Consider the following 26,373-nt stretch of genomic DNA (forward strand, 5'->3'; position numbering starts at 1 on the left):
TTTCTCAATCGATAGTCAAAGTAAGCGAGCCCCTGCATAAAACTTTAAACCTTATTCTGTATAGTGACGTTATCTGACTAGTGTACCAGGTTTGATCGCCGTACGCGACAGTTTCATCAAGGCCACGCAAGGTCAAGACTCGACATTATTAACTAGACATTATTAAATTGTATGAGATGGTCGCTAAGTGAAAATCAGTTTAAAATTGGCGATGAGTCTCAGAATTAGTTGACGAGTTCAACACGGTAGCTATACAATATGGAGAGCACTGCTAGATATGTTTCTGTATTCGTACTTCTGATACTACAGACACTGTTCTTCTATACTGATCGGACTGCAGCGCAAAATGGGTCAATTGAAATTAATAACACCGATTTCTTGAATTTCTCTCTCAAGGCAATCAGTACGACAGTTCCCTTCCCACCTTGGCTCAGAGCAATCACTGGTTTGACCGAGTGGCCGGATGCGAATCCGCCGTACATTTCAGACGGTGTCAATTTAACTGATATTTTTGACGGCCCTTACTACGGTGAGCGTTTTGGTATTTAAGCGAGTCAATCTGACGACGAGTAGAGCAAGTTAATGCGTGCGACAACGCCTTTATGAACTGCGTTTTTGACTGCAAGTATGAATCGCTCAAGACTGGACTTAGGCGCCACTAATCAAATAGCAACTGTGTAGGACCAGATGATATTCTCCAGTGTAAAGGTAATCTTTTTCATGAATTCAACGCAGGAACATTCTGATTCAACTAGAATTGGTGCAAACGTTTGACGACGGTCCATCGGATGCAACACCACGGCTGCTCAATTTTTTCAACCAGATTCAGAAAAAAGTCAGTTTTTTTGTCATCGGCATCCAAGTCTTGATGTTTCCAGATATTTTCCGACAAGAGCACGCCAATGGCCACTTTCTTGGCCTGCATACCTACAACCATCCTTACCTGCCCGGTCTGACCAACCAGCAAATTGCGGCGCAGTTCCAGTGGACCATTTGGGTTATGAACGCGACCGCCGGCGTCGTGCCGCGGTACTTTCGCCCACCGTACGGCGGACTTGATAATCGGGTTCGCACGATCGCGAGCAGATACGGTCTGACGCCGATTGTGTGGCAGTGGGACTCAAATGACTGGCGGACGGTCAACGAATCGCGAACCGCGCAGGACGTATATACCGATGTCACAAATTGGAAACAGGCCGGTGACACGGGTATCATCTTAGAGCATGACTTTCAAGGCTCTCTGGTAGACATTGGTATCAGGGTCAGTAGTATTCTGGGAAACGTAAGTACCGTGGTGTCGGCAAATTGCAAAGACCCCAGCGCACCATGGTATCGCTGATTTGATATTGATTAAAATCTTCTAATGTTCGATTTATGTTTACAGTTACAATTAATAATCTGTGTTTAAATGATTGCGAAAAGGCCCAGGTATACCTGCTAGTTCATCACTATTGACGAGATATACACACAAAGAACAAACCAAACACGCTTGACTGACATTTAGAGGTAAAGACCTTCCAAATTCTCCTCGACCTTGTTCTTCATGACCCGCTCTCTAGCACTTCGGAAATCCTGTGCAGTCACCTTCATTCTCCGCTCACGCAGAGCTAATAATCCCGCTTCAGTACAGATAGCCTTGATGTCAGCACCTGAAAGGTCGTCCTTGGCGCCGACAAACTCCTCAAGATCAACATCGTCGCCTAACGACATCTTGCCGGTGTGAATCTGGAAAATCTTTCGCTTGGTGTTTTGATCAGGGTTCTCAAACAAAATCTTTCGGTCGATACGACCAGGTCGAATCAAAGCCGGATCTAAAGACTCAATCTTGTTGGTGGCCATAATGACCTTAACATCGCCGCTATCATCAAAACCATCGAGCTGGTTCAGGAGCTCCAACATGGTTCGCTGAATTTCACGCTCGCCACCGGATGTTGAATCGTAACGCTTAGTACCAATAGCATCAATCTCGTCAATGAAAACAATCGAGGGCGCGTGTTCTGCAGCAACCTGAAAAATCTGTCTGCATAGTCGAGGACCGTCACCAAGATACTTCTGAATGAGTTCACTGCCGACAATACGCAAGAATGTAGCGCTTGTCTGGTTCGCAACGGCCTTCGCCAATAAAGTCTTACCAGTACCGGGGGCTCCGTACAAAATAACACCTTTTGGAGGCTTGATACCCATTTCTTCATATAATTCTGGATGTGTCAACGGTAACTCGACAGCCTCTTTAATTTCCTGAATCTGACTTTCTAATCCACCGATATCGGCGTATGACTCTGTTGGTGCCTTGTCGAGCTTCATTACTGACACCAACGGATCAGTGTCGTCCTGCAAGACACCAACTACGTTTACACTTTTGTGATGCAACAGTACTGAACAGCCTGGCTCAAGCAGATCCTTGTCAACAAAGCTCATAATTGATACGTAGTATTCAGGACCGGTGGTGGATGACACAATAGCATGGTCATCGTCGATGATTTCCTCCATCGTTCCAACCCCCATCGGAGTACCACGCATGTCATCGACACGTCCTCGTTCCTCTGCAACTTTCTCATCTGTCGGCTTCATTCGTTCCTGATTTGACACAAACTCCTCTTCCAACAGTAAGTGATCGTTGATACGCTCCATCTTGAGCAATTTGAGCTTGCATCGCGTGGTCGGGTAAACAGCTGGTAATTTGGTCGAGTTCTCTGGTCCTTTGCGTTTCTTCTTTCCTATTCTTGCAGATGGTGGTGGTTCGTACTTGGGCTCTTGGGACTGTTAGCTTCTTCGTGATCTGACTGAATTCTGACAATCGCGACTTACTTTCCGGCTTCTGCATAAAAGTTAGCACACATCATTTAATCATAGAGCGGCAAGCAAACATACCTTATCCTTTCCATCCTTGTCGTCGGGCGCGCCAGGTGGCATTCCAGACTGTCCTTGACCCTAAAAGATGTCAGCACGAGCTCGTATTCAGAGGCAAACCAAAACCGATTCGAACGCATTCTAGCAAAACGTACCATTATTAATTGCTTTTAACAAGTGGAAGTAAATAACAGTTCTGCAAATAGAGATTGTGATGATTGAGAGAAACAATAGTAGCGTTCGGACTCATGTAATTAGTAACGTATGGAAAGCAATAATTTTCGCGCATAAGGCATAAGGCATAAGCGTTTATACACTACTAATCTTAAAAAATGGTACTGCTTCTACGCTCATCTTTCACACAAACACATCCGCTGTACAGTGAGATGATGCTTTATTTGTGGTTTTAAGCACTAATCAGAGCAATAATTCATTGATAGATGTTTTGTATTTACTAGATTGTTTTAATCTGCAATTGCTGTACTTTGAATTCTCACAGAAAGAGGTCTAAATTGTTGGCACCAGAATAATGATATAGGTCTATACAAGCCTGCATAATTATTTTAGGTGCTATTTACGGAGAGTGGTCATAAACTAGTTGATCGAATCATAGATCATTGATATCCGTAAAAAATGCTAATCAAACTTGACCAAAAAATGTAAATTACTTTAGTAGCTCTTCCAGTAATCTATTTTCAGCACCTTCCTGTCCTCCAGCGCCAATCTTCTTGATACCGGTTCTTCGCATGACATCAATGATTTTTTGCTGGTCGAATCCCATGGATTGTAGGCTTTCAACTGACTCCTTGTCGATGCCGTATAACTCGTATACATTTGGGTTCTTAGTAGGCTGAGACGCTTGCGTGGCTTGTTGCTGTTAGACTGAGCATACATAAGTACCTTTCAAACTTACCTCCATCTGCACCAGCATACACTTTTGCCCAGTATCTGATCTGTTAGACCGTTTGAATTCTCTGACTCAAACTACTCACTTGGCTGTGCTGTCAAATCCGGCACGATCTGTGCGGTAATGATTAGCTACCTCTGCGTCCTGAGGATCATTCGGCTCGGGACTCGCGAGCAAAGACTGTAGTGAGATCAAGGAAGATCTAAGAGTTAAAACTGGAGACCAAGAGTCTTTCAAGCTGTTGCAATTGAATTAGTTGAGTGACCTTCAACGTCGCAGAGCCTAATTTAAACACGTACATGTCGAGGCAAATTGCTCCGGTCTGTGAAGAAATGTTCGGGTGGTAAACCTTCGTGTCGAAGTTCATAAGAGGCGGTTTAAATGGATCTAAAACGAGTAAGTCCCTAAAAGTCTTGCTAATTGACTGTCAATATGTTGAGCATACAATCTTGCTAATAGGTTCGTTAGCACAACCTAGAGTACCAAATCAACCTGTCTGAACATACCGGTATTTTGATGTCAACTTGATAATGCCCTCCTTCGTATGGAGTACCAGGAGGTCCTAAAAAATATCCCTTCAAATGCGAAAGATCTTCCTCAGACACAAATTCAAGTTTGATCCCAGCTTGAGGGTCTTTTTGCACATCATGCATTTCCTTCGCGACTCTTCGTGCACGAGACATGATGAATGTGATGGAATAAGCGGTTATCTGAAATGCAAAAAGCTGTTACGGCACGCTGAAGCCGTGAATTAAATCAGTGTTGGCTGGGAAAGTCCGACTTTCAGGTCTGCGAGACAAATTACAGTCCCATTTTGTATTCATGATCGTGCGGCCCTTTACTAAACTGGTGAACACCAACCTCGGCTTCGTACATTGTATGTGTGTAAAATGAACTTCTATTTCGTTATTGTATAAAATGGTTTCTAGTAATGCATTTATTTTATCGGTTTAGTTTGTTCAATATACGTTGACGGTTAGTGTTGGGGGCACTTCTGGAGTACAATTGCTGCGAATCTTTAGTGCACGTAGATTACATGCTACCGATAATTACTATTTTGTGAACAACAAGTCCAATCGTGCCATCAATTAGATAAAATAATGGTGTAAAAGATCAATAATTGAGTAAATTCAGATCACCTTCAATCAGCAGTCGCAAGAAGTTGACCTGCATTCAGGTCAGCCAACTACATCACGTAGAAGCATGTTAATACTAACAGTCATGCCTCATGCACAATAGAGTAAATACAAAGTTATTCTTTCATAATTCAACAGCACCGTATAATTGCTACTGAATGTCAAATCTTGAACTAAGAGCAAAACGCAAGCATGGGAAGCTTTGCAAAGAAAAGGGAAATTCCGGTCATCCGGCACAGCTGTAATTTATTTAGCGATGGAAACAGAAAACACACTCATAAAGAACTATAATGCGAAGGCCAATGGTGATATAAACAAATTAATGAGAGTATATACTCTGACCTCTACGGATCAACAGCGACAAAACACCGAGTCTTTCTAACGGCAAAATACCAACAGTTAAGCAGACTCCAAACAAGACAAAACAGCTTCTAAGCAAACGAGAGGGCAAGTCAACCAACCAGATGCATTGATACTCCTATACACATGTCTCGACTGAGATTACTCCGCCGATAGTCCGGTGTAAGCCGCGCCACAAACCCTGGCATATGGGGCACTTCCACCGGCACAAGACTCAGCAGTAGAAGACATGACCACTCTAGTAAATGCACAATGACCGCGGTGACTTCAATTTAGACACTGGTCAAAATATATCTCCAGTTGTCCGAGCTCTTTTCAAGATGGTTCTCAATTCTGGCTTGCTTGTGATTTATTGGCATCTGTGCAAGGTCCAAAACCGTATTGAAACACAATTCCGGTGGATCGAAAGTCATTCTAGAGAACATTCATGTTTATTAACTTCGAAATGATGACGACAATCACGGAAAGGGTCCGGTGAGACAGTCGGCACGGAGGACAGGGTTCAAATCGGGTCCATCCTTCCCGTTGGCCCAGACAGATATAATGGCAATTATCATGTGATTCCGCCCACCTTAAAGGATCTAATCGTTATCATGATTACTCATTAACAGATGATTCAGATGACGAGTGATAATCAATGTTCAAATCCGAAACAGCTGCACTTTCTGTAGAGAGTGGTATTCAAGATCCGGAGGTGCGGCTTGGCTCTTCTGACCTCGCCTCGGCTCCACAAAAGCTCGGATCAATCCCACTTCTCCCCGCACTCATATTTTGTAACCTCGGACTATAAAAGCCACTGCTGTTTTCTCATCATTTAATTTTTCTCGCTATCATTACTAAGTTGTTGTTTTTTGATATGAAAAATGGTAATTCAAACCGCAACCATAGTAAAGCCGATGGTGAAGTAAGTCAAGTTCTGGTTCGCGATCGACTGTGTCATCTTTGCCAACACTTATAGCACCATGAAGCCGAGAAACTCAATAACAGTTATTGATAATAGAACTGGCAAGACTATTGAGATTGAAATTAAGGATAATTCTGTTCCAGCGACTGCCTTTGCCCAACTCAAGAGCTCATACGCTGACGGTGAACGGCCAGAAAATGACACACCATATGGCCTCCGAATTCTGGATCCCTCGTTTATGAACACGGCTATGATTAGTTCTGAAATTACTTACATTGATGGAAACAAAGGTTTTTTGATGCATAGAGGCTATCCTATTGAGCAGCTTGCAGAAAAGTCGACCTATCTCGAGACATCGTATCTTTTGATCTATGGGGAATTGCCAACCAAGTCGCAGCTTGACTTATATCAATGGGAAATTATGCATCATACATTTGTTGCCGAAGATTTACAAAAAATGTTGGCGCAAATGCGGTACGATTCACACCCTATGAGTGTTTTTATTGCTGCCTTCTCCGCCATGGCTGCATTCAACCCGGAAGCAAATCCAGCTCTTCAGGGTAGTGACTTGTACATCAACAGCAAGTCTGTGATGAACAAGCAAATTGTACGCATCCTTGGAAAAGCCACTACTATTGCCGCCATGGCTTATCGAATTCGTATCAACCGTTCGTTTACTCCTCCTCGGTCAGATCTGTCGTACACTGAGAACTTGCTGTATATGATGGATCATATGTCAGAACCTTACAACTACAGACCTGATCCGCGCTTGTCTAAGGCACTTGATGTGCTGTTTATTTTACACGCAGACCATGAAATGAATTGCTCTACTTCGACTATGGTTCATGTTGGTAGTTCATTGGTTGATCCATATTCTTGCATTGCAGCTGCATCGGCTGCGCTTTATGGACCGCTTCACGGTGGAGCCAATGAGGCTGTCATTCGAATGTTGTCCAAGATTGGAAGCATCGAAAATGTCCCAAGTTTTCTTGAAAAGGTCAAGCAAAAGAAAGAGCTTTTGTTTGGATTTGGCCACCGGGTCTATAGAGAGACTGATCCTCGCAGCAAAGTCATTCGTGAAGTCGCGGACAGCGTTTTCGAGGTTTGCGGGAAAGAGCCCTTGATAGAGGTTGCAATCGCACTGAAAGACGCAGCACTGAGCGACGAATACTTTACCAGCCGCAAGCTGTTTCCTAATGTCGACTACTGGTCTGGTTTGATTTACAAAGCCATGGGATTTCCACTTGATTTCTTTCCGGTTTTGTTTGTCGTTCCACGACTCTCGGGGTACCTTGCTCATTGGAAGCAGCAGCTTGACTCAGGCAAGAACAAGATTTCGCGACCCAGACAGGTGTATGTTGGCAAGGGCAGAAGAGATTATACTCCTCTTGAGAAGCGTGATGAGCGGATCATTACTGATCGCAATGGCGTTCAAGAAATTCCGCATTACATGAGCAAGCGCCGTTTGACGAAGATTTAATGATATAAAGTGGTTCACAAAGGTGAAAAAAAAATAAATGATTCGGTTTCGGAGTTCATAAGTAATGGTGTTTTCAAAGTTTTTTCGTGGTGTACTCATTGTATAAGTGCAATAAATATAGATGCAAAGGATCTTATTAATGTCATGATTCAATCGTGTGATAACAGTAAATATGTAACAGAAGTTAGAGTAGCTGATCAGTACCAGTAAGGAGCTCTCTGGAAGCGGTGAAACATGCGAGCAAACAAGTTTGAAGGTTCATTTCGACTGTGACGAGCTCGTCCACGTTCAAAATCGCTGCGCGGATCGATGTCAGCGTCTGAAGGGACCGGCTCTGTTGTCTCGATGTATGTATTACCTACTCCAGAGTAACATTTAGTCGGTGGCTCTAAGGTTGAGTCTGCAGTAGCCAGCGCGATCGCCGTCCTGGCCTGTCTCTGTTCATGAGCCAGGATACCAGCTTCAACCGCGCGTTTGATGTACTTCTGCACCAACATGTAGAGGTACACTGCCAACCCGATGATAGCCAGGAATGAAACAACAAACACTGGAATAACAATTTGCAAAAGCTTGTCCAGCTGCGCGCGACCGCCGGCTTCGATTTTCAGCTCCTCTTGATTGTCAAGCATGAACATGCTTGGAGCGGTCGTCATGTTAAAGGCCGTACCGTTGGTCGAGTTTTGCGGTAACGCCATCGACGAGATGTTTCTGGTGATGTTAAACGCCAAAGAATCCATTCTGACTGGACGGTATTTTCGAGGTGAATACAGAGGGTAGTTGAGATTGACGTTTAATAGTGAAACGATGGCGAATAACGCTGTGCGACGAAACAAAAACCGGAAAAGAATGGTATGTGATTTTTGAAACTTATAATACCAAAGACTCATTCCGGGTCAAGTTGGATACAAAATTTGTTCTTTGATAGACGTCAGGCCGAATTACAACAAGTTTAATAAAACTTTAACAATAAATACAGTGCACAGTAGTTAACTCAGCTTAATCAGGCAACAGAATATTCTTTAACAGTTAAGTGCGTAAATCAAACTAGTTATTGCTTTGCACACGCGATTCGTGCAGTTGCAGAGATCATGCATCCGGGGTATGGTTGCTATTGTCGTTACCATGGCAACGACGCGACGAACGCCAATTTCCTTTTAAACTCGACGGGCCCATTCAGACAGAAAACATTCCACAAAAACACTCCACTGTTACTTAATTGACAATGTCTACGATTCCGATGATAACCGATTGCATATGTTCTGAAAATACCGTCGAGTGCCATGTTACTCTGAATACTGACTGTCTGGTGCTTGGCAATGTACAAACACTAGAAATGGAACCTTGCACGCCGTATTTCTCTTCTGTTGATTTCATGCATCAAGAAACATCTACCAATCTGAGCAACGAGGCTTTTGATGACTCTGTGATTTACTATACTGTCGACCAGCTAGAACGAAGCACACCAGACGATCCTACTAACAAACTTAATTTGGTCGCGTCTGAACACCCTGACTCGATAAGTGAATCGTTCCACCAACCAAACACATACAGCTTTGCCAGCCCAATTGCTAGCTCGACACCAAAAAAAATCAGATCGTCTGGAAGCTCTGAAATCTGTGCTGAATCTGACATGACTATGCTTGCTAAATCCTGTTGCGTGACACTTGACTTTCGACCTGATAACAGTGAAAATGAGCGGTTGTACACTGGAAACAAGGGATAATTGAGCGACGAAATTGAGATACCCATTTATTTGATCGTGCTGTAACACTAAGTCTTGTATCATAGGTCAATGATGTCTTGACATCAACTTAGAATGCACTTTACATTGTGCACTGCAATGAATATGGACGTAGACAATGTTCAACCGAGTATTTTGACGTTATTCGTTGACCTTAATGAAAAGAATCGTAGAAAAGCTCGAGCGCTCGCTCCACAGTCGGCCGGGGTATATGTCCCAACTGATTCCGGTGGTGTCCCCGCGAACAGCTACGTAGTCCAATTGAGAATTGTGAAAAGAACACTGTTAGACAATGCCTGTAGAATATCGAAAGTAAGTTTTTTCTCTTTTGTTGTATCGGAATGCATATTGCCCGCGCGTTTGAGAACAAACAATCAATCATATGTTGAGTATGCTGACTCTGGTTTAGAATGGGCAAGTCTGGCCTTCGGGTCTCGGTTCCTATTTTAGGAATGATGTCAATGGGAAGTCGGTTTATCTGGTTTATTATTATGTTGCATTTCTGACCATTCTGTAGCGAAAGATTGGGAGCCATGGGCACTGGACAAGGAAGAGGCATTGCCTATTCTCAAAAGGGCATATGACCTTGGAATCACTTCTGTAAGACTCAATTAGAAAACTAAGACATCACGCTTGCTAACGGGACAGTGGGACACTGCCAATGCGTATTCATTTGGCGAGTCAGAGGCTCTGATCAAGCTGGCCTTGGAACGCTATAGTATCCCCCGCGAAGAAATTGTAATCATGACAAAGGTGTACTACCCTGTACCCACGGAGAAGATTGGTGAAGCTTTCATTACTGATTTGCGACAGCACCCGAAGTTTGTTAATCAGCACGGTCTTTCACGCGGAGCCATCTTCAAGCAGGTTGATGCTTGCCTTGAGAGACTGGGAACGAACTACATTGATCTGTTGCAAATTCACCGATACGACAAGGCTATTGAGCCAGAAGAAGTGATGGAAGCGTTGCACGATGTTGTTAAGTCTGGTAAGGTCAGATATATCGGTGCCAGCAGCATGTGGTTGTACGAATTCGCCAGATTGCAGCATGTAGCTGAGAAAAACGGTTGGACAACCTTCATTAGCATGCAGAATATCTACAACCTTGTGTACAGAGAAGAAGAGCGGGAAATAATTCCGTTCTGCAAAGTCACTGGCGTTGGCATTATGCCGTGGAGTCCGTTACACCAGGGCATGCTAGCCCGTCCGCTGGAAGTGACAGAAAAGTCGACTCGGACCGCGACCTCGACCGGCGTGTTTAAGCAAATGGAGCTGGACGAGAGCGGCAAGGAGATTGTTCGACGGTTGGAAGAAATTGCAAAGATACGAGGCTGGTCAATGGCAACTACGGCTTTGGTCTGGCTGACGGGAAAGATTGTCGCGCCGGTCGTAGGTATCAACAGCATCACCCGCTTAGAGGAGGCGGCTGACATTAGTGGAAAGACACTGACAGCTGAAGAGTCCATGTATCTCGAAGAACCATACAAGCCACAAGCAATTTTTGGCCACTTTTAGAAAAAGTAAAAAGTGTATTTACAGAAATAAACATCCAAACGCCTTATATATACAGCCTAAGCCACCTGTACCAACATATCAGTCAGATCCGAGTTAATAGTATTACTGCCGCTATCCTTTTCAACCATGCGTTTGATTCTGCGTAGAAGCATTGCGTCAGTAACTGTGCCATTTGATTGCTCTAAAATTTTGTTCTCCATAGCAAAATCTGAAATCAGTTTTATGACACCACTTTTCTGTACTTGAGAAGCTTCTAATTTCTCTGCAATTTGAAGTGCACAAAGTAAAACACTCATATCAACTTTGTCTGACGGTTTGCTGTTGCGGAGTATAGCCGCAAACTGCTTGGCCTCGATTATTCCAGAACCTTGCACCGCGTCGACAAAGTCAAATATAAACTTTCGTGACGGTGGGTACTGTCCAGGTGCAAGAATTGAGAAGAAGTCACGCGCGAGTGTCATGACGGACTTATTATTCAAGCTGGTAGCCATAGTCCACATTTGGGTAACCGCATTGGTATACCACAAAGTACTATACGCTTCATGTTCCGATGCAACCTTCCAACCCCAGTCATTGATTGCCGGACCCAAAGAGTCAAAGTTGCTTTCGGCTTGTATAACAAGATACCATAGAGTTCTCAGAGCACGAGACGAAAACATGCCTTGCTTCACAATAGGAAACCATGCAGTCTCAAAGCCGGTCAGAATAAGTGAACTGAGCTGGGTCCGTCGGGTTGAATCAACGCAGTAATGCATTTCGATTGCAAGCAGCTTCAGCCAAACTTCATTTTTGACCGAATGAACCACAGCTTCAGACCATTGTGACGTTAGTAAGCTTTGATTCAAAATGAGCCGCTCAATCTGCCGAAGTGAGTTTTTATCCTGTAGTTTTGAATTCCATATGATTTCCTTTGCAGTTGCGGGTGCAAGCCGACGATGCGTAAAGAAGTAGGAAAACAGTTGAACATAGTCTTCGCTGGTCTTGCATACATTCAGATCTGCCCTCAAAGTTGTCCACTTTCTTGTCGGCAAAATTCGTGAAGTTGAAGGTGAGTACGGTGAGTTTGTTTGTTCAGGCACCGTGACAAGGTCGTCTAGGATCGACACAACGGTATGATAATGCGACATCACCGCGTCTGTCGCAGGACTCTTTATTCGCTCTTTTGAAGTCGGAGCCGGTGCTGGCTCGCTGTGAGCCATGTACATTGAGAACGAGGCGGCGAGCTTGTCCATGGCGTCGCGCTGCTGTCTTGATTCTTCATTGTGCTCCGTGTGAAGTTGGATTTGAGTTGGTTTGACAGAGTCGTGGACGCGCGCTACTTCTTCGGCCTGCAAAATTGATCGCAATGAGCGTGTCCACGTCCTGAACACAGTTGGAGACCGTCTCATGAGATAAAAGTTTGAGCGATGCTCAATGACGTGATAGAAAGTAGTGAGCGTTCAAGTTTAACATACAGTAGTAAGTCGGTATGTAGTATACACTAATATATATTGTAGACCAACAACCCCTGAATTTTACTGTAGAAACCGAATTTTGCAGATTTCGAAACAATATCGTTCGTTGTACACGCGCACAATTCTCTACAACTCTACGGCAGCAACAAGAAACGGGCTGTTTATTAGTTTGCTCATACTGCGAATGACCGAGGAAGAAGCTTTAGAAGTGCGTAGTCTGAATGCACATGTGACTACATATGACTGACAGTGAAAAGGCGCCAGGCGATGCAACAATGTCCCCGACGATGCTGTCGCTTGCGAAGAATGATATGGCCATTGTGGATTTATGGGATAACTTAGTATCGCAATATGAGGTTCGTTGTTTAACGCTTGTCCAGGCTATGTGCTAACTAGACCAGTATAAGCATAACTTACCACATCAAAATCCTGCACAATCAAGGACAAACCCGCCACAAGAAGAAGCTAGCGATTCTGAAGAGGATGAGGAACAAGCGATGGCTGCAGAGGATATAGATACAGCACACGACAAAGATCAGATGATGCCAGTCATCAATAAGTCGGACAGCGGGGGTCAGGCATAAAGAGCTTGATCATATAGTTCGACACTACTGGGCTTATAAGTTTATATTAGGCAGATGCTCCGATGTCTATATTTACGGATGACCTGGTAGACATCTACAGTTTTTGAAGAGCCTTACATGCAGAATCTACTTTACGCCTCTACAATGAAGAGCTGAAAGTAAGATTTAAGTGTCGACTATAGTATACTAGTGGCTGATACATTGAAATAAGTACTATATCAGAGTATACAGCTGTTTATATATATATCGGGATAAATCATATGAAAATGGCTAGCAGTATTTGTGCGGCTCAAACTTTTGGCCATATTTTGCGGGGGGGGGGGGGGGGGGGGCACGAAATGCTGGATTGGTAAATTTCCATCTATGGAAGTGGTTACCACGTGGAGTCGATAGAAATACAAGTCTGTGCACATGCTTTTTATGACGAAGTTCTATGTCTAATAAATCTCGTGTTTCATTCAGCAGGTATAAACTTGTTAGCGTGTCATGTGTTAAGGTCCTATTTGTGACGGCATGTGGTCTTGGTAATTGCTTGTACAAACTTAAATCTATAGAAGAGTGTATTGCATGTCTGAAGCCCACCTTGTCTACCCGAAAATCAAATAGCGTCGTGAAGGTGTTGTCGATCAAGACTGGTCGGAGAATTTAATCCGCACTTGATATCGTATTAACCCTGATTTCCGGTGGAGACGACAAAAGTGCCAGCCCGATGCCCATTAATTACAACTCGTCCTGAAATCATAGCCGAGCGCATTGACAGCAAAAAAAAAAACCACGCGCTCGCTGTGTATCTGATGATGGCAGGCACCGCCAATTTGACCTGCAGATCTTTTGAGCCGCAGCTTGTGACATCTAAACAAAAAGAACAATACGTGCTCGACAGGTGGGCCCGGCTCACGGAGATAGTTTTCGCTTTATCTGTCACAAGCACGCACGCGGATCTGTCTCAGGACTCGGATGACCGCGACAGATTCGGGCAAACGCGTGCAGTGTAGTGGAATCGCAAAGTCGACAGGAAAGCGGTGCCGGAGATTAGTGCAGGTTGATTACGTCACCTCAACCGCGTACTGCCATCAACACCAACACCAGCAAAAGGAAGCGTCTAATACTGGAGCTCAAAGCACCGATTTGCGGAAGGACGGTAATTCTACGATACCAAACAAAACCAGAAAGAATATCAAAGATGACACAGTAGACAGCAAGCAAGATTGTAAGCCGAAGAAGGCGAGTGCTATATCGAAATTCTGGCTAAAACTCTTTTGCCATTCTGTTGATGAACGCAGTTTTTCACAATCGCATGATCTGAGGGTAAATTTGACCAGACAGATCTCTGTCTTGTCTACAAGAAATTACAAGCCGGTTTCGCAAGACGTTCGTGCCAAATATGCCGACTTGCTAGCCCGAGAGCTAAAGAAGCCTATGTCCTCAGCAGACAGTACTGGATACATCTACATATATGAATTAGCAATCAATAGTAACTACATGTCGAATTTTAGTTTAGGTAACAACTAATTTACAATATGTAGCAACAGACAGAGCCAATATCGATCCCGACACCGTGCTGTTTTTAAAAATTGGAAGGGCACAAAATGTAGCAAAGCGCATAGATCAATGGAAAGTACAGTGCTCGCACGCAGTCATTCTTACCGGCCATTTTCCTACCCCTACAGGTGGTCACCGCTGTGTTGCAACTCATAAGGCTGAGCGGCTTATTCATCTTGAACTGCGCTCCATGTTCCCATGTTCAGCTGACAATGCTGCCGTGAGACCGCTCAAACCAAGTCAGCCGTCCGAGTTTGGTATTTGCGCTGTATGCGGAAAACGACATTTAGAATGGTTTGCGGTCCGCAAACGTGACGCTCATATAGTGGTTCGTGTCATTTCAAAGTGGGTAGAATACGTCGGCATGATTTGACAAAAGTTATACATTGAGAGAAGATATATATGTACAGTGGTATTTTAATTCTAATATATACAGCGAAAGAATAGACAATGACCAAATTCTAAGACAATATATACGCCAGTCAAAAATATTTCCCACCATCAAAAGCAAAACGCATAAACACCTAATGAATCCATTACAGTTTTTTTTTCCACCAGTCATCACATACGCATAAAACCAAATAACATAATACACATTAGTCCGACATAACTCCGGCCATGTAATAACCAGCAAAAACGCTCCAATGAAAATCTCCCAATAGCCCGATCCGACCCGCAAGAATGCTCAACTCTGGCGCAACGTCCTTGGAAGCCTGCGACCATCCCACTTCTTTGACTGAGATGTCGACGGATGTGACATTTCCGTTCGATTTCCAAGCAGCAGTAGACGCAAGTTCAAAGCTGGTCGACTCCAACGACGACTTGACTCTGCGCTCCAAATCTGCAAGAATGCGCCCCTCGACAAGCGTAAACACGTTTGAGCTTGACGCGTTCAAATGAATGTTCAACCATCCTTCAGCTAAGCTCGCCATGGCCTGCAAATCCGGGCCACGGTCAGGATATCGCTGCTTGACGTGTCTGGCAACTTGAAGTGCAATGCTCGCACTATGCGCCGGCCAACGTAAATTGTTGGCCGCAGACGTGGTCGTATCTGTAGTCGAGATTGTTGACGGCACAACAGGGACAGTTGCACTATCATCATCAACCACAAGCACAAGCAACTCGGACTTCAAAGAGTCAAGCTCTTGCTGTGTTGGCAACGCACCTGGAGCACAAGATGCGATAAGTTGTCGGAATAAAGTCAGGCATTGCTGCAGGCAAGTGATCTGGCCAATGTCCGACTTGAGCGAGCGCAAGCGTGAGTTGTCGAAAGCGAACGTAACTGGAAACTCGTCCTTGTCAAATACAGAAGACTGTGATGAAGAAAATAACGAAATCAAGCCTGATACAAACACATCAACGTAGTTAGCATCAGGTTCGGTTTCGAGGGTGCTGTGATACACACTCTTGTACCACTCCATCGCAGAGCTGATGTTAATCTTGCCGCGCTGAATCTTCTGCGCGAAATAGTCCTGCTCGAATTCGACCGCCGAGCCAACCAAGTTCGGACGGAGTGATCGGATTTGATGGTTGGCATCGTCAAGCTTCATCGCTTCAAGAATTGTAAAAATCATTCGCAGACCATCAACCAATTTCTCGGCATTGTTTTCCTCAACGCCAGTTCGAATACACACGAGCATTTGATCAACCCACGGATCCCTCATTGGCGCACAGTAAGCCTTGAAAGCACGAGCAAGCCAGTTTGCAAGCTTAATAAAGTCGAATGTGACATGCTCGAGTTGCTGGATCTGTAGCTCAATATCCAGAACTTCCTCAAGATGGCTGCGATCTCGAGCAGGTAGCAAGCTAATAAGAACTTCCCTCAACGAAATTAGAATTCCAACCAAATTGCTGGACCGCTTAATCTGGGTGGGCTGACGCTTGGTGTAAGCCCGGATCAAAATCCGGCACTCCCAAACAACCTCGGACCAGTACTTTTCAGTCAGCAACTTTTTCTTTCGACCACGCTCGCCATCAAGATTCGGTCTAAACTGAAGTTGAGGATCAAACACGATGTCATGGCGAAGTTGAGGGTTTTTGTAAATTTCTGGCAAATCCAGCTCCCTCAGACCCTGCAAATTAACTGGCGGGAAGTTTGCTGGTACAGGTGCGCAGGCCGGCGATTGCACTAAAGGTAACTGCTTGTTTGAGCGGTGATGGTGGTAATGTCTGTGTCTTCTGGACCTCCGCTCTGGAGTTGGCCATTGAGCCATCGACGCCGTAGCATAGAGAGAAAGCAAACTGATATCTGGTAAGGACTTCGAACGCATTCTGCGATATGCAGTCCTACTTGGAACAACCGACTCAATCCGCTCTGACGGCGCAGGTGTCGAGGGAGGCGTAATGAGCATACTGCGATCGTCAATCATAGATACCGGAGTCTCCGATTCAGACTCAAAATCAGTGTCGCACTGATCGACGACGTGCTCGAGTTTTGCTCTCTTTGCAATCGAACCCGCGACTGCAAAAGGACGCTTTGTCTTTGCTGAAGCCTGATCTAAAGGCTGCTGAGTTGTCTGCTCAATATCTTCGCACCCTGCCTGATAATTCTTCTCAGTGTCATCTGAAAGCTGGCCGGCTTGAGCGCCAGGCTGGCTAACTGCTGCAACGGCAGCAAGTAATGTTGTGTGCTTGTCGTCATGACGCAAATGGTGGTGTTGTTGCTGAGTCTGCGTAGTTTGTGTCGATTGAGCAGGTGGGGTTGCAGTGGTTGTAGGCGCTGACGTCGACGTTGGCGGTCGGGTCCTGTGATGATGTTGGTGTTCATTCATTATGTACGGTACCTAGTTGTGAAGGAACGGACAAAGAGTCCGAATCTATATATTTATATGTATATGTGTATGATAATTAATTTCTGATGGAGAATCTAAACGCCAGGGGAGAGGAAGGGGACGCGATGATATATATAAATATTGACGTTAATTGAAAATGTGCTAGTTTTGGAGAGCGCGTTCCGGGGCGACAAAGGAGGCTATGCTTAGAGAACTATAAATTAATTAGGTAGGTAAACTAAGACGTGTGTTTTAAGAGAAGAAAAAATCGGCGCGGCTACACAGTCCGAATGAGCGTTGAGTGATAGATGGATTTAGTAACGGACGGTGGAGTGCATCGAGCGTTGCCACTGGAAAAGGGTCGACATTCTTTGTTTGGATCGGAAATATTTACAGTTTAAAAGCACGCGGTCAACGTTAAAAGACAACAAAAAAAAAAAAAAAAAAAAAAAAAGAAGAAAAAAAAAATAGGCGTAAAACAATATTCGGCGACTAAATGAGAGAAAGCGTATGAAGTGAGAGTAAAAAACGGGTTGCTCTTGCTTACATGAATCTTAACAGTAAGGCAACTCAAGGAAAACAAACAAAAAATATTACTAACACGGGATTTCAAGAAGGCCACGAGTTGCCCCCCCGAGCCGGGCCGTACCCAAGTAAAAAGTCGAGGCAAGACAATTTTTTACGTCACCGTGCATCAGCTGCGGCTTGCCTCATCCGGTCGGGTGGCTGAACCTTAACTTGCTACTTACAGATCGTGCGAGATGCAGGTCAGTTAGAGTTGGATATTTTAATCGTTCCAATATAAAATCGATTTATTTAACGTGACGGAGCAAGTCCGATCTAAACACGTCTTTGCTAGACGGCTCAAACAAAGCTATCGATCTTGAATGATGGACGATTCTACAAAAGCGTTGCTAGGTTGCAGATCGGGTTAACATCATGCAGTTCGTCCAGCGTAAAATAGATGATTGAGATGGAGCAGAAACAGTAAAAAACAAAAAAAAAATAAGTAAATGCACAGTAACATTTCTAGCTTTTTTTTTTTTTGAGGTACTTGTTAATCGCAATGCAATTCATGTTTATTGCGCTTGAAAATGTAAGCGCTCAAGCGCATTTACAGATGCTCTTAGCGAATGCAGCCATCGTTTGTTCTTTACAATCATTTTGTGTGTTAGAGGCACTTTTGTAGACAATTCAGGGTTAACTAAATGTCTGGAACCGCGCGGCTCGACTTGATGACAGGAAACGGCCGGAGTTGTGATGCCAAGTTAGTGGCTAGTGAGTGTATTGTGGCTTTGACTTTAGTACCTCGAATTAGTTTCAGACAAAAATTTTGATGATTATGTCGCTCATCTCCATTGCTTACTATGTGATGATATCCCAAAACCCGGTGTCGCTCATACGTTGATTCTACTGTCTAAGCTCTTGTACGTACTTTTTGATTACTGACCAGTTTTAATGAGAAATTTGGGTTGTTTCCAAATTTTGTGCGACAACCACTTGCGCAAACCGCATCTCATGGTTTCGAAAAAGACCGTGAGTACTGTTGTGCGGTCTTCATTTCAAGAAGCTAAAAGTAAAAATGCAAATGCAGTCCAAATCATAATATGATAGATGAATTTTCTTGACGCCAATTTTTCTTGTCGATGCTCGCATATCACGGAGTTCGAGGTACAAGACTAGCGGTATCATGCCTTAGTTCATGCTTGTTGGTGGAGGTAAGGATAGGATCGAACCAAGTAATTGTCGCTATTTTTGGCCGTTTTGCCATTTGGCTAATCTGGGTTAATCGGACATTCAATTCATGTGAGTAGTCCATATAACAATATAAAAAAATGTCAATACTCATTTTACGATGTATGTATGACATTCTCAGTGCATATTGGCGGTCAGTGCTCAAGTAAGTATATCCAATTACAGCAACTCAAACTCCATTCCAAATCTGCATCTTCTCTCTCCTCGGTCTTTCTGTTCGCACGCCACGTCGCAACTGTACTACTTACTTTACCACTTTGTGAAGCAGAGCGCTATGGACTAAAATTATATTGACCGATTTTAAATTTCTCAATTTTAATTGCCTAGTCTGCTCACCGCTTTGCAATCTACATACAGCCAGCGACGGCCGCCCTACGGGGACACATAATTCAAGTAAATCACGCTATATCATTTGCCTGTTGCGTTTCAACCGCAGCTCGACTCAAATAAGAATTTTTAAGTACTGATACTTGCTTGACGAGGCCGAGAAGTGCATTGTAATCCGTGCAAACACTTTTTCGTTTGTTCGTCAGCTTCCCGTGAATGAGAAGCAGTGACTACGTCAACAGCACTCGCGTAATGAATACAACTCGAACTTCTTTAAAAACGTATATTATTGTAAAACGCTGGGCACCCGATATCTCGCATACTGTCCCGTTGTGATTTAAGAAGTTATACGACCGATTACTCTGCAAGGCGGTCATGGCAGTCGCAATGCTGCATCTGTTTTGTGCTCATTAAAGTTTCTGTGATCATTTTTCATAAGAGATTAGCACAGTGACACATGTAAACGCTAACTGGAGACTGTTACGCGGGCTTGGGGTACAGAACACAGACACTAATAGCAGTCGCTTCGGTTGTTCCCAACCTTAACTTTTGGTTCCCACTGCTGCTGCATATATTATTTTAGCAGTTCCTTGCAGCTCGATTTATTGGTGGCAAAATGCTTTTTGGTTTTACATTTAGTTTAATCGTCTATCGCAAACTTATACGTAATGCTCATTGTTCTCCTTATATGGAGATTAAATCCCGAAAGAGCAATATATCTACAATGAATATATGTATGCCCAGAAATATATATATATATATATATTATACATAACGGCGGAACAGCTCGCTTGTATGCATTTTCTACATCGTCACATGCCAGTACCGTAGAATATCGGACTTCGTCGTGTACTACGCGTTCCTTCCAACTTAACGTTCTGACAGGGTGACAATGCGTTTAAGAATCTAGAAAAATGCAAGGATCGTCAATCACAATTTGTGATAGATATACTTCCATACTTTAGTCTCATGTTTAAACTCATTGAAAAGTAAAAATGAGCAAGGAGATTTTATTCGACGGTAGGCAAACGTTCGTCACGGATATACACCCGGACTCTGTGAATTTTTCTCGGCAGTCAAGAGCAACTAATTTAATTGTGGTTTAATAATCTATAAAAAGATCAGAAATGAATCTGAGTACATGTATCTCGTACGCAGATCGATCGAACGGCGGCTCAGTGAGTTAACTTTAGAAATTTGAATCACTAAATCCCCGATATCATTTGTTTTGTGACGAACTTACGCGTCTAAAATTATGCTGCAGTAAAAGCATTATTATATGCTACAAGCCCCTTATATACGCCAAACGTGTATAAATAGGTACAAGACCCTTTAAAAGAGGTAAAAAAAAACGAAGGTGTCACAAACGCTGGCTGGATTTCCACCGTACATCACACACACAACTCGATCGAAGACTTCTATTTTAGAATGTTCATGCTTGTTTGTAAATCGTCGAAACTCCACAGTCCAAACCCATTCCTCTTTAAACACTCGTAAACACTGTCCGTATGTTTAAGAAACTTGTCGCTAGCTTTGCTCAGCCTCTGTCTAGAGTCTGAACTAAGATTCTAACTACACGAACACCTGTTGAAATTTAGACTTCTCTTTGCCCGCGTCTTATCAAGACACACGAAACCACGCATTATCCACATACGCTGACAATCTCAACAAAATCCACACTCCAGCTTTTTATCTATTATTACGCTTAAACAGTTCAATTTTATTTAATTTTTAATATTTCTTGCATTTGATAGATTCTCATCATCAACTTTCTGTTACAGACTTTCAGAAGCAACTTCATCAATCGGTATAGACAGTGCTCCCGACTGTTCCGAGCACCACCTACAAAATTGCATCCAACTTGGGAGCATCGCATTCAATCACGATCTTACAATGTTCGAAGGTCTCAAATACAAATTACTGGGTGCAGTTTCAGATGTTGAGCGTGAGCAGGCAGATGCCAAGTTAGTTCTGCCTAGGACAAAACACAGGGACTCAAATGTTTCTCTACCAGCGCCTCCAGTCCATCGCATCGACACCTCATTCAATGTGTTCAAAACTATTGTTCGGATAAAGACTCACAAACTGTGCGCAACAGATTTGCAATACGTTTTGTTATTTTTTGTCGGAGTCTTTTGCTTTTTCGTCGTCGAAATCCCAACACTTATCTGGAAAATATTGCTGGTATTGGCAATTGCAACTGGGTTGTTAATCCCGATCACGTCGCAGGTCGTACTTCCCTTTTTGCCAGTAGCGTCGTGGTTGATTTTGTTCTATTCATGTCGTTTTATTCCTCAAGAGTGGCGACCACCCATTTGGGTCTCGGTCCTACCAAGTCTTGAAACTATTTTCTATGGGGAGAACTTGAGTGACATCCTTTCCGCTGATTTGAATTCAACACTTGACGTGCTTGCTTGGCTACCGTATGGAATTATGCATTATGGTGCGCCTTTCGTGGTAGCAATTGCTCTTTTTATCTTTGGCTCGCCAGGAACATTACCAGTTTTTGCTCGTTCGTTTGGATACATGAACTTGACCGGTGTCATTATTCAATTATCTTTCCCAACATCACCTCCATGGTACGAAAACATGAATGGTTTGACGCCGGCAAACTACAACATGCATGGGTCGCCTGGCGGATTGGCTCGAATTGATGAATTGTTCGGCTTAAATCTATACACCTCGACCTTCAACGCCTCACCTTTGGTGTTTGGTGCGTTTCCGTCATTACATTCCGGTTTCTCTGTGCTCGAAGCCTGCTTCATGAGCCACGTGTTCCCACGTCTGAAGCCATTATTCTGGTTTTACGTGTTTTGGATTTGGTGGGCCACTATGTACCTTACCCATCATTACTTTATTGACTTGGTTGGCGGTGCTGTTTTGGCTACTACAACTTATCTAATTGCCAGATGGAATTATCTTCCTAACTTGCAACAAGGCAAGGGTACTAGATGGCAGTACGAGTACATCGAGCTCGATGACTATGACTCTGTTCCACGACCACAATTGAACCGATCCATGACACCACTTGGCTTGAGCTCAATGAACGGCGGTCGACGCAGTGGCAACGGACTGGGCATCAGCGACCCTTTGGTTGAATCCAAAGAGCGTGAAATTGATGATGACGAGTACTATTAGATGTTTTATTATATACATAGTCCTTGTGTTATGGCTCCTCGTAGCTGCTCTAGTCTCTTATTCCTAGAGTCAGTTTTCTGACATGATCAACATGTTTGACTGTATAGTGATTGTTTAGCAGTATTGGGTTATTTGGATCGCACATTACTGGCATGACCTTGCTTTTTCAACACTTTCGGAAGTTTTCCTGCATCCTGATTTTTCCTGTTGTGGTATTTAATGTGAATATTGAAAGTAGTTGTATTTTTACAGATTGTCTTCATTTGTATGTTTAGTTTAATGACAAATATTATTTTTTTGGTTGATGAACTTGTTGTCCCTTCGCATCAGTAATTTATTTATTTATTTTAACTGGTTCATTTACAACTTTTTTTTTTTTTTTTTACTTATTTATCGCATTCTTTTCTAACGAAGCAATCAATCTCACTTTAAAAATGTTCAAATAGCGTAGATCTTCTCGGATTACCCCTGAAACTTTAAAAATAGTTGAAAATAAAAATTATGATTTCTCCCAATTAATGTCTCGGCCAGATTCACGAATTTCATCATAAATCAGAATCGTACGCAATGAACAGAAGACTGGGTCTGAATCTGTTCAGAGCACCACGAAACTTAACGAGTAAATTACGGTTTGTACAGACCGTCAGGTTCGTGTCCGAATTGTCTCAGAAATCACGGAAGTTGGACTTGAGTGCAAACAAGGACGATGAATCATCGGCCAGGCCAGGACGCGACTTTAATACTTCGAATGGCGAAAACAATCGCAGGCGGCACTTTGATGACGATGGCGAGAGACAGATAAGAACTCTGCCTGGGCAGTTAAAGTCAAGGTGGTCACAAGAAGAAGTAAGAAACAGCGAAGACTGGTTAAACAAGGCCGGACAGCAACGGTCAGAACGGTCAGAACGGTCAGAACGGTCAAAACTGTCAAAACGGTCAGACCGCTCAGACAGACCTGGGTATTCAAAACGTTCTGGTTCTGTTCGTGACCCATATTTAGTCGCATCTCAAGTTCGAAAGCTTTTGGAGCAAGACGACGTTGATGCTGCGTTGCGAGCTGCGATCGCCGGCGGGAGTAAAGCTGTCGTGTCTTGGAATTACATTATCACGCACACCATGATAGCACGGAAATCGTCTACGGCGTTTGAATATTACAATATGATGCGAAAACGGGCCGTTGCGCCTAACGAATATACGTTTACAGCTCTTTTGAACGGGCTAGCCGACAATGCCGACAACGTCGAAACAGCAAGTCAGCAAGCAGTCGACTTATTTACATACTTAACTATACAGCGTAATTCCGTTGTCAACAGTTATCATTTCAACATCGCTTTGAAAGTATGTGCAGAGAAAGAGGACATTGAAGCGCTTTGGTCCATCGTCGACATGGCAGCCGAGATTCCAGGCTTGAACCTGAATCGATTTTCGTACACCACCATCCTCGGCGCACTGAAGGCTCAAGTTGACAAGAACCCCAATACGGAGGTGGCTAAAGAAGCGAAAGCAATTTGGCGCTCTGCTGTCGCGGACTTCAAAGACAAAAAAATCGAAATGCGATTTTTTATCGTTTTCTCCGTTGTGATGTGTCTGGCAAAGAGCAAAGAACTTGAAAACGTATACCTCGCACTTCGGATTTTGACGTCCGCGCTCAACTTACCGAACTATGTTCTGCTGGAAAATGTCAAAGCAATTGAACACCCTGAGCTCGTATCTGAAGAAGAAATCGCTCCGTATCTGTGCACCGTTGGCGATATAGATGACGTTCGTCACTGTCGCTTGGTCTGGGACCTTTGCGCTAAGCTTGGGCAGGTAAATGCAAACTTGAAATATGTGACTCTATTCCGAACAAAGTTCGACCGGGATCAGTTACAGCCTGTGATTCGGGAAAAATCCAGCAAACTTTACGGACATCCGCCAACAAAAACAACAGAAAAAGCGGAAAACACTCGCAACAACAATAAACATAAGGACAAGCGCGGGAAAATCTCATACGATAATGGTAGACGTGGCAAGACGCGTAGCAAATTTCGGCGATAGTGTATATATCTACTGCATTAGTGGTGAGATGGCTGTTAATGTACATAGCAAGCTTTTCATTCGAAAATTTCTCTTGGCTGAAATATTGTTAATTCTAAGTCAAATCATAGCAAATCGTAAGACTCACCTTTGTAATCTGGGTTGGGCTAATAACCCGTGTATATTCGTCCTGCGCAAATAGCGCTTCTTCTTCCATTTCATCGTCGTTGTCGCCGTTCGCGCTGTCTGGATCTGTGAGTATAACTTGGCTATGCCTAAAAACTCCTTACCTTGTTCATTACCGTCCATGTGATCCTCATTTTGTGCTTGCTGCATCATGCTCTGTAGCGATGGTGCGGCCCCTGCTGAGTTCCAGATAACCACATCTTCTTCAACAACATGCTCGTCGTCATCGCTGTTACGACCGGGTACGCCTGTAGCAGTGTACGGCGAGATAAGTGGTAATCGTGGTAATACCGGCGGTGGTACTGGAGTCGCAATTGCTGACTGTGTAGTCTGACGTGTCTGGTCTAAAGCTGAGTGTGGCCTCGTTGGATTTATCGGGTTTGTTATGACTGCCGAAGAATTACGTTGTGATATTGCCGGACCGTCTTGTAACGGCGACTCGCGACGACCGTAGTCAGTCATAACCTGCCGAACGCGCTCAAGATCAGCCCGCACAACTTCTGGGTCTCGAGTATTTGCTCGCCCCAGCGCTAGATCTGACGGAGGCGACCGCGGTGGAGACGCAATTCTGGTAACCAGTCGTCGTCTTACCGTAGTTGAGCTTGACCGTATCGGTCCTGTTCGGGCTGGGCCAGTGAAGAGAAGAAAGCGGACGGTTACGTGCTCACTCCCGAATTCGAACGCGATTGGAAACGTCGGCTCGCTGAAGGAGGCTGCAATCGCCGCCCCAAAACTATCTGCCAATTGAACAAGCACCTTAAACTCCTTCAAACTCAATATGGACTCAGAATCATCTTCGACAACGACGGAGTCAAAATCGTCTTGGTCGACCACTATTGATGTCGACAACGGCTGCTTCAGAACTTCTTGGTTTCGCAGTACGGCATCGGTGAAGCTTGACAATACCACTTCACGATCGCCAAATTTAATACTAAAAATTTCGGCCCTAGCAGAAGTATGGTCAAGGTATTCTTTCAGTGCTGCTGCCTTGATTTCAAAGCTATTTGGGTAATCGTCTATCGTATCTAGCACTCGTAACTTATTCTTCTTGGCGTATCCCAGTCTGTAAGTCTTTACGATACCTGCAAATTTTAGTTGCAAAATTTATAATTATAAAATCTAACTTACCAAACTGACAAAAGAGCGTTACTATTAGTCTCGATTCTCCCGGCGTTTGCCTGTCAGAGTATTCGAGCGAAATCTCGCACCTGTCAAGAACGTTTTCTTTCTCGTGACGACGAAATATTGAAACAAAAAATTTAGTCATGACCTCAATCGTGATTTCTTTGTTGGACCGCCTATTGTTGATTGAACTGAACCGCATCGTGTCGTCCAGATCTGAAGTATCCTCCACAAAATGAAACTTGTCAAAAAATTCATTCGCCTGAAAATCGACACTTGCGTACGCAGATTTTGACGTATTTAGTGCACTCAACGAGACCTATCCAGAATGTCAGTTTAGTTAGTGTGTTTATTAGAGTATGCCTCCCACCTGCGACTTTGACACGCTGATTGTGAAATGATCATTGACTCTGGATAATGCGTAAATTGACCGAGACCAGTCACGAAATCGAGGGCCAGTATTAAGCGAAAGCAAAAAGAAAGTCATTTTGTCACCATGAGCTACGCATCTGAAATGTTCTGTTGTCAATTGCTATTCCCCCCTGAACACGTTTATATTGCTTCGCGCGAAAGCATTAATGGATT

The 26,373-nt window shown here is 43.8% G+C and overlaps 12 protein-coding genes across 12 annotated transcripts; 7 read left to right on the forward strand and 5 right to left on the reverse strand.

Annotated features, from left to right (window-relative positions):
* Positions 1-89: 89 nt before the first annotated feature.
* On the forward strand, positions 90-1,412 carry V1512DRAFT_256820 (uncharacterized protein). Its single transcript, XM_066915100.1, has 4 exons — positions 90-529; positions 574-625; positions 671-708; positions 756-1,412. The coding sequence occupies exons 1-4, from the start codon at positions 259-261 to the stop codon at positions 1,337-1,339; spliced, it is 945 nt and encodes a 314-aa protein (XP_066774417.1). The 5' UTR covers positions 90-258; the 3' UTR covers positions 1,340-1,412.
* V1512DRAFT_284708 (P-loop containing nucleoside triphosphate hydrolase protein) lies at positions 1,330-4,545 on the reverse strand. Its single transcript, XM_066918027.1, has 9 exons — positions 4,264-4,545; positions 4,203-4,209; positions 4,057-4,144; positions 3,843-3,995; positions 3,764-3,798; positions 3,602-3,717; positions 2,872-2,931; positions 2,809-2,818; positions 1,330-2,753 (listed from the first exon to the last, which is right to left on the reverse strand). The coding sequence occupies exons 1-9, from the start codon at positions 4,438-4,440 to the stop codon at positions 1,501-1,503; spliced, it is 1,899 nt and encodes a 632-aa protein (XP_066774418.1). The 5' UTR covers positions 4,441-4,545; the 3' UTR covers positions 1,330-1,500.
* A 1,571-nt stretch (positions 4,546-6,116) lies between these two features.
* V1512DRAFT_250821 (citrate synthase-like protein) lies at positions 6,117-7,637 on the forward strand (the record flags this gene model as incomplete). Its single annotated transcript, XM_066914666.1, has 2 exons — positions 6,117-6,157; positions 6,212-7,637. 2 exons carry the CDS (start codon positions 6,117-6,119, stop codon positions 7,635-7,637), a joined length of 1,467 nt encoding a protein of 488 aa, XP_066774419.1.
* Positions 7,638-7,780: 143 nt separating this feature from the next.
* On the reverse strand, positions 7,781-8,692 carry V1512DRAFT_15475 (uncharacterized protein). The gene has a single exon (XM_066913053.1). It carries the CDS (start codon positions 8,522-8,524, stop codon positions 7,835-7,837), a length of 690 nt encoding a protein of 229 aa, XP_066774420.1. The 5' UTR covers positions 8,525-8,692; the 3' UTR covers positions 7,781-7,834.
* Positions 8,693-9,544: 852 nt separating this feature from the next.
* On the forward strand, positions 9,545-11,003 carry V1512DRAFT_256837 (NADP-dependent oxidoreductase domain-containing protein). Its single transcript, XM_066915101.1, has 4 exons — positions 9,545-9,690; positions 9,788-9,846; positions 9,896-9,978; positions 10,027-11,003. Exons 1-4 carry the CDS (start codon positions 9,671-9,673, stop codon positions 10,891-10,893), a joined length of 1,029 nt encoding a protein of 342 aa, XP_066774421.1. The 5' UTR covers positions 9,545-9,670; the 3' UTR covers positions 10,894-11,003.
* Positions 10,877-12,329, reverse strand: V1512DRAFT_256838 (uncharacterized protein). Its single transcript, XM_066915102.1, has one exon. The coding sequence runs from the start codon at positions 12,279-12,281 to the stop codon at positions 10,950-10,952; it is 1,332 nt and encodes a 443-aa protein (XP_066774422.1). The 5' UTR covers positions 12,282-12,329; the 3' UTR covers positions 10,877-10,949.
* Positions 12,330-13,339: 1,010 nt separating this feature from the next.
* On the forward strand, positions 13,340-13,953 carry V1512DRAFT_256844 (uncharacterized protein). The gene is made up of 2 exons (XM_066915103.1): positions 13,340-13,751; positions 13,804-13,953. The coding sequence occupies exon 1, from the start codon at positions 13,365-13,367 to the stop codon at positions 13,578-13,580; it is 216 nt and encodes a 71-aa protein (XP_066774423.1). The 5' UTR covers positions 13,340-13,364; the 3' UTR covers positions 13,581-13,751; positions 13,804-13,953.
* V1512DRAFT_245133 (uncharacterized protein) lies at positions 13,889-14,846 on the forward strand (the record flags this gene model as incomplete). The annotated part of the gene is made up of 2 exons (XM_066914357.1): positions 13,889-14,405; positions 14,458-14,846. 2 exons carry the CDS (start codon positions 13,889-13,891, stop codon positions 14,844-14,846), a joined length of 906 nt encoding a protein of 301 aa, XP_066774424.1.
* A 223-nt stretch (positions 14,847-15,069) lies between these two features.
* Positions 15,070-17,244, reverse strand: V1512DRAFT_200441 (T-complex protein 11-domain-containing protein; the record flags this gene model as incomplete). The annotated part of the gene is made up of 1 exon (XM_066913190.1): positions 15,070-17,244. One exon carries the CDS (start codon positions 17,242-17,244, stop codon positions 15,070-15,072), a length of 2,175 nt encoding a protein of 724 aa, XP_066774425.1.
* A 3,485-nt stretch (positions 17,245-20,729) lies between these two features.
* Positions 20,730-22,769, forward strand: V1512DRAFT_256851 (uncharacterized protein). The gene has a single exon (XM_066915104.1). The coding sequence runs from the start codon at positions 21,220-21,222 to the stop codon at positions 22,462-22,464; it is 1,245 nt and encodes a 414-aa protein (XP_066774426.1). The 5' UTR covers positions 20,730-21,219; the 3' UTR covers positions 22,465-22,769.
* Positions 22,770-23,349: 580 nt separating this feature from the next.
* Positions 23,350-24,599, forward strand: V1512DRAFT_256853 (uncharacterized protein). The gene has a single exon (XM_066915105.1). The coding sequence runs from the start codon at positions 23,581-23,583 to the stop codon at positions 24,499-24,501; it is 921 nt and encodes a 306-aa protein (XP_066774427.1). The 5' UTR covers positions 23,350-23,580; the 3' UTR covers positions 24,502-24,599.
* Positions 24,530-26,354, reverse strand: V1512DRAFT_15978 (Rad9-domain-containing protein). Its single transcript, XM_066913059.1, has 5 exons — positions 26,159-26,354; positions 25,795-26,107; positions 24,771-25,748; positions 24,629-24,726; positions 24,530-24,578 (listed from the first exon to the last, which is right to left on the reverse strand). Exons 1-5 carry the CDS (start codon positions 26,273-26,275, stop codon positions 24,558-24,560), a joined length of 1,527 nt encoding a protein of 508 aa, XP_066774428.1. The 5' UTR covers positions 26,276-26,354; the 3' UTR covers positions 24,530-24,557.
* Between the last annotated feature and the right edge of the window lie 19 nt (positions 26,355-26,373).

This window comes from Lipomyces arxii, assembly GCF_038497795.1.
Source record: "Lipomyces arxii strain Phaff 12-163 unplaced genomic scaffold V1512scaffold_1, whole genome shotgun sequence".
NCBI classification, from domain to species: Eukaryota; Fungi; Ascomycota; class Lipomycetes; order Lipomycetales; family Lipomycetaceae; genus Lipomyces; species Lipomyces arxii.

Coding starts and splice junctions, on each gene's coding strand:
- V1512DRAFT_256820 (XM_066915100.1), top strand. CDS start 259: ATGGAGAGCACTGCTAGATATGTTTCTGTATTCGTACTTCTGATACTA. Junction 530..573: donor TTTTGACGGCCCTTACTACG/GTGAGCGTTTTG, acceptor GACGACGAGTAG/AGCAAGTTAATGCGTGCGAC. Junction 626..670: donor AACTGCGTTTTTGACTGCAA/GTATGAATCGCT, acceptor CTAATCAAATAG/CAACTGTGTAGGACCAGATG.
- V1512DRAFT_284708 (XM_066918027.1), bottom strand. CDS start 4,440: ATGTCTCGTGCACGAAGAGTCGCGAAGGAAATGCATGATGTGCAAAAA. Junction 3,996..4,056: donor GGAGCAATTTGCCTCGACAT/GTACGTGTTTAA, acceptor CAATTGCAACAG/CTTGAAAGACTCTTGGTCTC. Junction 3,799..3,842: donor GGATTTGACAGCACAGCCAA/GTGAGTAGTTTG, acceptor CTAACAGATCAG/ATACTGGGCAAAAGTGTATG.
- V1512DRAFT_15475 (XM_066913053.1), bottom strand. CDS start 8,524: ATGAGTCTTTGGTATTATAAGTTTCAAAAATCACATACCATTCTTTTC.
- V1512DRAFT_256837 (XM_066915101.1), top strand. CDS start 9,671: ATGCCTGTAGAATATCGAAA. Junction 9,691..9,787: donor ATGCCTGTAGAATATCGAAA/GTAAGTTTTTTC, acceptor ACTCTGGTTTAG/AATGGGCAAGTCTGGCCTTC. Junction 9,979..10,026: donor ATGACCTTGGAATCACTTCT/GTAAGACTCAAT, acceptor CTAACGGGACAG/TGGGACACTGCCAATGCGTA.
- V1512DRAFT_256838 (XM_066915102.1), bottom strand. CDS start 12,281: ATGAGACGGTCTCCAACTGTGTTCAGGACGTGGACACGCTCATTGCGA.
- V1512DRAFT_256844 (XM_066915103.1), top strand. CDS start 13,365: ATGTCTAATAAATCTCGTGTTTCATTCAGCAGGTATAAACTTGTTAGC.
- V1512DRAFT_256851 (XM_066915104.1), top strand. CDS start 21,220: ATGTTCGAAGGTCTCAAATACAAATTACTGGGTGCAGTTTCAGATGTT.
- V1512DRAFT_256853 (XM_066915105.1), top strand. CDS start 23,581: ATGATAGCACGGAAATCGTCTACGGCGTTTGAATATTACAATATGATG.
- V1512DRAFT_15978 (XM_066913059.1), bottom strand. CDS start 26,275: ATGACTTTCTTTTTGCTTTCGCTTAATACTGGCCCTCGATTTCGTGAC. Junction 25,749..25,794: donor AACGCTCTTTTGTCAGTTTG/GTAAGTTAGATT, acceptor TAAAATTTGCAG/GTATCGTAAAGACTTACAGA. Junction 24,579..24,628: donor GCCCAACCCAGATTACAAAG/GTGAGTCTTACG, acceptor ACAATATTTCAG/CCAAGAGAAATTTTCGAATG.